The 9,888-nt window shown below is 41.6% G+C and overlaps 1 protein-coding gene across 1 annotated transcript; it reads left to right on the forward strand.

The window, feature by feature from the left end:
• The first annotated feature begins 6,251 nt into the window (after window positions 1-6,251).
• Window positions 6,252-9,267, forward strand: LOC124253663 (5-hydroxytryptamine receptor 1D-like). Its single transcript, XM_046687475.1, has one exon. The coding sequence runs from the start codon at window positions 6,413-6,415 to the stop codon at window positions 8,003-8,005; it is 1,593 nt and encodes a 530-aa protein (XP_046543431.1). The 5' UTR covers window positions 6,252-6,412; the 3' UTR covers window positions 8,006-9,267.
• The last annotated feature ends 621 nt before the right edge of the window (window positions 9,268-9,888 follow it).

The raw sequence follows: 9,888 nt of genomic DNA on the forward strand, positions 1-9,888 counted from the left end.
CATTTACTGTACGGGGGTGGGGTATTGCCATACATCAACAGCTGTTTTGAACGAGAGGGTGGTGGGGGGTGGACTGAGGGAGGAGGGGTCGGAATGAAGTGTCTCCTTGTCTTGTTAGTTACGACTGGTTTGTCAAGGAATGAAGTAGTATTGGTGATTCTCAGTGCAGCACTGTCGGCCATTGTGTTATGAACCATTCAGATGCTAAAGGTAAGTGATTAATAATGATGACAATCATAATAATCCTGAACATGTCCGGGGCTTCATGGACATGGATGCTTTTAAACTTCTTTGGAATAGGCCCATATCCAGAATAAGAGGAATTCCTCCCAACAAAGGATTTGGCCTTTTCTGATAAAGCCAGTGAATTTATTTTGTTACTTAATTTGATTGGCAAGATAATCATGATAAGTATGCGGCTCTCGTGTTACATCCAAAGTACACAGTTGTCAAACACCCCGTTGTTCTCGTGCCCTTGGTTTGGTACCTACTGATCTCTTGATGCAGATCAGGAGAGTGCCCGGGTTATCCACCGTGAGCACAGCCTTTCTGACACTCTCGGTAACGCTTCACTATTGGGGCGTCTACACATTCTCCGAAAAGTTCTTGGAGGGCTTGATTAGGCAATACTTCCTGGAAGTCCCATTCGCTGTCTGGGCTGGGTGTAGAGGGGGCAAGGGTCCTGAGCTGATGATGAGCCTGTGTGCCAGGAACATCCGAACCCTCTCTACTGTGTTCACCGAATTACATCTGTAAAACATAATAATGTGTTGAGTCATATATATGATATAACTATATATCTATATCAGGTTACACATTTTCTGTATTTTGTTCTTGTGACTATATTCAACGTTGACATATTGTAATCTTTTGGCTGAACTTTAAACAACACTTATTTTATTCCGCTACAGGACGAAAATAGTTTGTGCCAAGCAAGTGCTTGACGTGACGCAAATCTCCCCAGTGTAGAGAAGACCTAATCAGACAAGAGAGTATTTGCTTTGTTTAATAATCCCCACGTTGTCAATATTTGGTCGGTGTCTCGAGCGGTGCCTAGTCTTCTCCTTACATGGTTTACAAAGGGTCTTAGAATATTCTTCCCTGTAACACACCGGTCAGCCTTGTTTGACATGATGTACTTCTCGGTGTGGGAGTATGTGTGAAATAGCCGCTATCATCATGGTTTGGGTCAGAGCATAAGATTACTGAAACACTAGGAAACTCCATGTTTGTTTCATTTGACACAAATTTAGTAAACCGTTCGAATTGTGCTGTGTTAATTTTGAGTGTCTGTCGTTTTATGCCATGTTGGCACCATTTAATCCAACAGTCATAATAAACAAATAATATTCTACAGATATGGTATCCACGTGTAGAATCAAACCTCTGAAATTTCACATTGCCCATTGGGCTAACCCAATGTTCATAGTAACACGTGCATATTCACTTCTCACCTGTCACGTACACATGAACAGGGCAATGAAAAGTGTCCTTTCATCGAATGTTTAATAAATACTTTCAATACAATAATTACAACCTCTTTTCAATCAGAGTGACCTATATTTGGCATGGAACCTTATTCTGATCATTCCGTTCTGAGAACTAAAAGTGATTATCTCAATGATTAAACCACTCATGAAACCTTTAATTATTGACAGTAGAATCAGGAGACGTACCAGACACCTCACGTCACGCCACAAACTTACTGCAACATCAGGTTGTATCAGCGATCTGGCGGAGTACTGAAGCTATCCGTGTCAGCACTGACGGCGACTTGAAGCACCGAGTGACGGTGTGATCAGAGAGTTTACCGTTTGACTGATATCACACTAACTGTCTGACGTGATCCGGATGATGGGCCCCATGCAGTCGATAGTCTTTAGAATGGACAGACATGGCACGGGTCCTCTTATTATGGCGGTCAAAGGCGATTGTGAAGAATTGGTACGGAAGGATTATTTCTTGTAATTTAAAAGAAACATTGCCTAGTCACCGAATTACTGGAGAAACGAAGGTCGGGGAAATAGATTTCTTGTTGGTTTTATGTGAGGGAAAGTTGACACGTTTATGTAAGGTGAATAGGAACTGAAGGTAGGGGAAATTATTTATGTATGCTTAACAATGTGGTTCAATAAAAAAATTATGGTGGTGTCAAGACGGGATGGAGGTAGGTTGGGTTGAAATATCACTTAAAATTTAAAACATTTAACGGTTTGAGGTTTTATATGTCACATTAATTTCTGTATATATATTCGATTTGCATCCTGACCAGGCTTTTTGTGATTACGATCAAAGGTATACTGGTTAACTCGAACACTGTTGACTCGATATACGGCTGACGTCGAAATTGCCTTACTGTCGAAGCAGAATACGTAGAGATGGCATCATTCCGATCAACTTCGTATACCCCATCTCGTATGATTAAGTAGGATAACGAATGATAATTAGTCTATGATTCTCCAGAGAAGTGACTTGAGATGTGGTGGCCAGGCGCGGGCCAGAAACATTGTTTCTAGGGTATCGTGTATCGTTGTTCGTAGTAACCCAGACTCTGAAAGGCCGACTGCATACAGTGTTAGTTTTCCTAACAATCAAACCAATATTTTTTTCATAAATATATGAGACTGTATTTCAGGTATGTCATCCTGACCACGATGGTCAGACGAATGACCTGTGGTAACTCATAATCTTGTCAAAACTATTTCCTGATTGAGATCAATATCCTGCAAAGAGAATAAACCCCATCGTAGTTGTAACACCTTAAAACTATACATTTTGCTAACGTTAAGACATCCATTTGTTAACAAGTGTGGAACGTGAGTTGACAGTGTTCATCACGGTGACCTCAAGGTCAAAGGAGGTCAAGTTTACCGCTGACCGCCAGACTGGAACTGACGTTTACAGCACAGAAGTTTATGGGAGCGATTATAAGTTTTGTTAGCCTATATCACTAATAGTGCTCTCACGATGGATATGTCCCTAGGTAGCTCTTAAGTGCACGGTGGAAGTGCAGCATCTTATTGTATTACGGCGAAAGATCAAAGCTACTCAACGTGGCAGTAATTGCTAACAAGATCAATAAGGGCTACGAATGAAGTCATTATCTGACCGACATACTCCCTTCCTTACAACATCGTTAACCTATGCGAACACTTATCGGTAGCCTTGTGGTAAAAGTGTCGGCTCATCACGCAGAAGGCTCGGGTTCGAATCGCCATGTTGTTACAATGTGTGATGCCCATTTCAAGGCTTCATATATCACTCCAAGCGGCCATAAACCTCACTCAATCACTGTCGGTTTTTGTGAGTGAGTGAATTAAGATTTTTAGCGAGATTCATATCCATATCATGACAAAAACAAGTTATACATTCATGGCACATTAAGTCAGAATATTTAAACCAGTGGACGAAAGACGGTACAAACAACTAGAATATCACATGCATAGATGTACATGTTTATCTAAAACTATAGATAATACAACAAATAACAGATTATAGATCGTCAAGAAGAAGGTACATCACCATACTAAGGACCATGGGGACTTACGGAACCCTTGCTTCCTGCGTGGACCCAAGCTGGATTTACACTTCAGTCACTGATCTATTTCCAAAACATATTCATCAAAATGTTTCGAACAATTCTAATTCTTTTAAGAAATCAACAATAAAATGAAAACTGACATAATTATTAATATCCCTGACTGTTTTTACATTTAAATATATATCTCTTGTAATGTGAAAATCGACACGGTTTGTGAAAAGTGGTTGACAGGACACAAAATCGCTGTAGAGAGTTGAGTCTGTCAACCATGTGGGTACCTATTGTGGTGGAGTAAGCTTCTACATTTCTACATTTCGCTGCTGACGGTGTTGTCTGCCGTCAGCGAATACGGCGTCAGTTTTAATATGAAACATAAAGGCATGGTCCTTGTTCCACGCATCTGAAACATTAGACTAGATGCGATCATTGTAGTGCAAAGATTACGAAACTGGGACAGAGGTTTCTGTTACATGAAGTATTTCGTGCCTGAAGCCTTAACAACTATCACCTGACGAGGGACAACGAGGGGAAGCTTGTCAGTACGAATATTTACGAAGCCCTAACGCACATGCAGCCATATTGCTTTAAGCCTATACTTGAAAAAAATATGAAAAGAGTAAAAGAACATTATTAATTTTCTAGTTGTCGGGATGTCAATAGTCGACATCGTATTTTTATCAAGGGTAATACAGTTCCGAGGCATTATTCCGTCTAATAAATGTCAGGCATGCCTCTCCTCAACAACAGCAAGGGATAATGCTTTCTCTCACTAGCGGTATGTATTGATCTTAAACTCCTCCCTTAAGCCTATCATTCCGATGCTAGTGAACGACTCAAGCTTTTTTGTCCATCCAGATAATTTTCACACAGTATCACAGTGGAAATCGCACGGAATGCGTGGGCGGGGGTAGTTTTGGAAAGATGGATAGGGAGGGTCCACAACGCCCTCAAACTTTTGTGAATCAGCATCGAACCGGGGTACCAAGAACATGGAGGTTAGTCACAGGCGGCGGGATTAAGTGTCATTGGTGCAGTGGCATTATCCCCGCTCTTCCTACTTCCGTTGGTCAGCTGATCAGCTGTTGGGTATTGATTTCATAGGAATATTATAAGAGATGGACGTCTTAGGTGGCACAGTAGTTATCGAGACGAAAACAAGGATGCTATTGTCAAGGCTGTCTGTTCAGAGTGAGTACACCGTTGGGAAAGTGTGTGGTCTGATTGTATCGAGCTGGCAACATTATTCCATAGTTATACCTCTTGTGAACAAGCTGCTCATTGTCACCGTTATATGATTCTGTTTGATAGCACGTGATCATGATTTACAGATTATCGATTCATTTTGAAGTTCCCCAGTGTCAACCTTGTGATATGTTTCAGGCCTTTGATGTCGATAGTTAAGATCTCTGACGTTCACGTCTAAAAGTTCATGTAGTCATTTGTTCTATGTTAGAGGGAAGCACTGGTAGTTCCAAAGAAACGCTCTCTGGATTCAGTGGCTGCTGGTTTAAATCCCAAATTCAGCTGCCTGTCGAAGCTGTTATACGTCCACGGTCAATACTGCACGGGTAGAGCCAAACATTAAAAACATCTGTCATCAGATCACATATGAATTGTTATAAGCGGGGGGAAATATCTGAGTCTCTCTCAGTTAAAAAAAAACAGTGGTGGATACAACGTGGTCAGTGGGCGTAAACTGCACAATTTGTACAGCTTTACTAAAATCTAAACCCTTATTCTCGTGTTGTGTTTAACCATTTGGTACATGTATGTATAAGCATGTAAGATGCTGATAATGTATAAAATCTTTGGTTTATACAGGTGATGATTTATGTGTTTTACGTTTGTTAAAATCCTACCAAACAGTGTACCTTGGTTTGTTAACGTCAAAGTTCTTCATCAAACCCTCAAACTTCTCAAACACGTCATTGTATTCTGATATCAAGCTTACCCGCCTTAATATTATCTGGACCAGCTGAGATAAACGTAACTCACTCAGTCTTTCTGAAGTTGGTTTACAATATAAAAGACTTATGTTCTGAATATTCCACAACAATTTATCATCGTACCAGTACGAAAACGGAACTGCCGAAGACCACACGAAACCGTAAATAGTAATAACGTATTCTGACAAAATTCTAATAAAACGTGATTAGAAGATCCCCACGTGAGTCAATGGCGTGTTTCCGGTCATTTGACATAGAACGTTTAGGAAGTGTAAATCAGCCGTCTGGTGTATTGACGCCAACACAATTCTGGTTTTACAAATAGCGGTAATTCATTGACCATAGTGTTACTGTCCATTTCAGTGAGGAACGCGTGTACTCATTCCTTCCACGACAAATAAGGAAACTCGCGGAATCGCCTGACGAGCCCATCTCGCCCACGCCCGACCAAAGGTTTAGAATTGTAGTAACGTAGACACGACAAATGGTTCATGCCCATCATGTCATATACACCAGTGATCACATTGATGAATTTTCATAGCATTAACATGGCTGTAAATCCCATTAGGTCTTGTCCGTGTCACAGACTCCCGTCCCCAGCTTCCAGGAAGAATTCCATGTTGTATAAGACATTGAATCAAGATATGTCTACTAACATTCCATTATCGTTTCTTTCAGAGCACGTATTGAAGTTGAGATACTCTGACAGTTTTCCGCGAGCGGGTCTTGTCTACAAAGCCACTTGAGACGCCAGGGATTCCTGTTTATAGATAAACGTACTACGTCCTTATATGGAAAGTCTGGAACAGCTGGGAATCACTGTGTAGGCTTCCACTGTGGCTGTGATGTCATCGGGTGTGCTGTTTTATGGACTACATGCACTGATGTGCTAGATGCTCACTGCGATGTGGAACACAGAGAAAGTATGACGCTTGATAATATGTCGCAGGAGACAATTCTGGTGGAGGTGCCAGAGTCTACCTCCGACTTGAACGACACCGGCAACAGCGACAACAGTGACTTCCTTAGCCACGCTATCACTAATGTTCTCATCACCATCTTCGCTTGCATCATCATCCTCGCAACCGTCATCGGTAACCTCATGGTTATTGCTGCCGTTCTTGTAGAGCGACGACTACGTAAGGTGGGGAACACCTTTATCATTAACCTTGCTTTGAGTGACATCCTCGTTGGAACGCTTGTCACCCCTATGGCGTTGGCATACCAGTTGATCGGGGAGTGGAAGTTTGGACGCCCATTTTGTGATTTCTGGATCTCCATGGATGTCATATGTTGTACGGCAAGTATTGCTAACTTGTGTGTAATCAGTTACGACCGATTTAATGCTATCACCCAGCCACTGAGATACGCCCGAAAGAGGACTTTCAAGAGGGCGATGATATCGACACTGTCAGTTTGGGGATATTCTGTGTTGATTGCTGTGCCCCCATTTCTAGGGTGGCGGGAGACCATTGATGACACGCATATGAGCGAGTGCCAAATCTCTCAAGATAAGGGATACACCCTATATTCTACCATCGGTGCCTTCTATCTGCCATTGCTCTTCATGCTGTTTTCTTATATACGGATATACAGGGTAACGAGTAGAAGGACTCGACAATGGCGGAGAGGCCCTGGATCCAGTAAAATGATAACGGAACGTCATAGTGACCAGGAGGCTGCGAATTTCAAACTTTTAAGTCTGAAAAATTCAAATGAGGTATGTCCCACTGCCACCAACGCTGAACAAACTGTTCAAGAAAAAAGTAGCTCAACCCCGGAATCACAGGTGCCTCCCCTCCCAACGTATGGGACGTATGGACAAACAGATGCTAGTGAAATACCCTGCCCCCCACGGCCCCCTTTCTCAGGCCCTCCCACCAGCTCCTCCCGCCCTCCTCGCTCAGCCTTCCCAAAGAAGTTGATACGTCAGATTTCAAACCTCCCGAGCAGTGACAGCAGTACAACTACTTCAACATCAACGACTGCGAGCTCAGAGACAACAGCGGACAGTTTTCTCGATAAAAGAGCTTCTATAAAAACTGCAATCCTACTGGAAAGAAAAGACTCAATGTTCAAGGTCTTCCAAGATTCTAACCCGAACTACAGAAAGAGTGTGACGTTCCTGATGCCGGCTCCAGTCCCAGCTGATGGCAGCAGTGAAGAGAAAGATGTTTCTGTCGACGAAGTCTCTCGGTACACAGTCCACATTAACAAAGACAACCGTCGTAAGAAAAAGAAAATTTCTGTGTCTCAAGAAAAACGAGCTGCAAAAACACTTAGTATTGTGATGGGGTGTTTCATCATCTGTTGGCTTCCATTCTTCCTAGTGGCCCTGATCGAACCTTTGTGTACTGATTGTGAACTCCATCCTTCTTTGGTGGGAGTTGTCCTCTGGATGGGATACTGTAACTCGGCTCTCAATCCTATCATATACACATTCTTCAATAAAGACTTCCGGTACGCTTTCAAAAAGATGATAACTTGCGGCCAAAAGAAAACGGCTACACTGTTGTAAACTCCAAGCTTCTGTTCCAGAGGATCTTACTGATGCTGGTCTGCTGTTCTGGATGTGACATTTCCACAAGGCAAATAGATGCTCCCTCGACAGTGTGTGCCATGGCCATTTGTGTTGTGTTGTTAAATCACATGGATTAATGTAAATCATTATCAAGGTCACGAAAGGAGACAATGATAACGCTGACCTCTGAGGAAGAGAACTCTCAAGCCTCCAATCCCTACATGTACATTGGTCCTCTGTGTTTTATGTATACTTGGAATACGGGTGTTAGCGAAGCTCGGTGACGAGGAGTGATCTGATCTCAAAAGGCTGTGATTTTGATGGACTGCTGTTGATTTATGTATTTGTAACAAAACGATTGATAGAGAAAACTTTGTACACAATTTATCTTTATCATTAACTGATATATTCCAATTGACTGTTGCCAACTAGGACATCTACTCGGTATATTCATGCTTGTAACGCTTGAAACGCTGATAATGCTTGTCATGAAAACTTGCTAAAATTGTATAAATCTTCAGCTCGAAACGTTTTTCGATGTCTGCAGTTCTTCCGCGTATTTGGCTTGTTTAATATATTGGTCTGATATACATGCATGGTATTTTTTTCCATTATGGGGACATTACAGTATCGAGTTAATGACTGAAAGAACGTAAACATCCCTATGGCACTGAGAATTTAAGCCAGGGAAATATTTCAAAAATTATTTCTTCCTTAGAGTATATCTTCATCTTTCATAACTATTCCAGCCATTACTAGCATGGATGTATCAGAGATGAAGACATGTACCAATGTATGGAACAGGGTCGTTTTTGTACTGACCTGGAAATGCTACTGCAAATATTGTACGAATGTCTATACATCACATTGTTAATCTGGTCCATAAATACACCACTAAGTCTTGTCAAGTTACTACACAGCGTCTAATTAGCATCCAAGCTGAATTTAGATACTGATACTGATCTTGGAAGTTTTACTACAACTTTTCGGTGTAAGATGCGTTCGGTCCGCAGGTACGGGGCTGCTTGTTACGAATCTGTCTGTCAAGGATCTGTTAGTTACGAATCTGTCTGTCACGGATCTGTTAGTTACGAATCTGTCTGTTACGCATCTGCTTCACTGAACCGTTTGCTGCAGATCTGTGAATCACAGATCAGACAGTTACGGATCTGTGGGTCTGTGAATCACAGATCAGACAGTTACGGATCTGTGGGTCTGTGAATCACAGATCAGACAGTTACGGATCTGTCGGTCACAGATGTGTTTGTTAAGAATCTGTCGCTCACAGATTTGTTTGTTACGAATCTACCGGTCACAGATCTGTTTGTTACGAATCTGTCTCTCACAGATTTCATTGTTACGAATCTGTCGCTCACAGATCAGATAGTTACGCTTGATCACGGTACTATGGGTTTCCATGCCTGTCTGCTAATAATCTCTGCATCACGAATCTATTTGTCACGAATCTATTTCCAGAAGAGGTCCGTTGAGTTCAAATAAATACATCAATTCGCATTTGATCATATACATAAATTTGTTGTAATAAGAAGAGTGTTTCATTAAAAGATCCATTAATTTATTAAATCTTGAAATGTGATGCGCGAAATCATCGATTGTTCTCACGTCAATGTCACAAAGAACGGCTCCATGAGAAATTGAATCCTAATTCCATTCAGACATGTCTATATAAAGAGATTTCACACTCAAGCTTGAATGGAGAATATATGTGAAATGTTACCTGATTTCGTGACACAGAACAACTGACAAGAGATTATGTCTGTAAGGGGGCGTCACCCACAAAGTTGTCCACATTTGAAACATATATAACGTCAGCTCAAGAAACAATTACACCTCAGCAGCATAAGCTTCAATTCCAGTGT

The sequence above is a fragment of the Haliotis rubra genome, unplaced genomic scaffold (assembly GCF_003918875.1).
Source record: "Haliotis rubra isolate DU_JTF1 unplaced genomic scaffold, ASM391887v1 Scf549, whole genome shotgun sequence".
Lineage (NCBI taxonomy): Eukaryota > Metazoa > Mollusca > Gastropoda > Lepetellida > Haliotidae > Haliotis > Haliotis rubra.

What these genes read in the sequence shown, in the direction of transcription:
- LOC124253663 (XM_046687475.1), top strand. Translation starts at nt 6,413, where the DNA reads ATGACGCTTGATAATATGTCGCAGGAGACAATTCTGGTGGAGGTGCCA.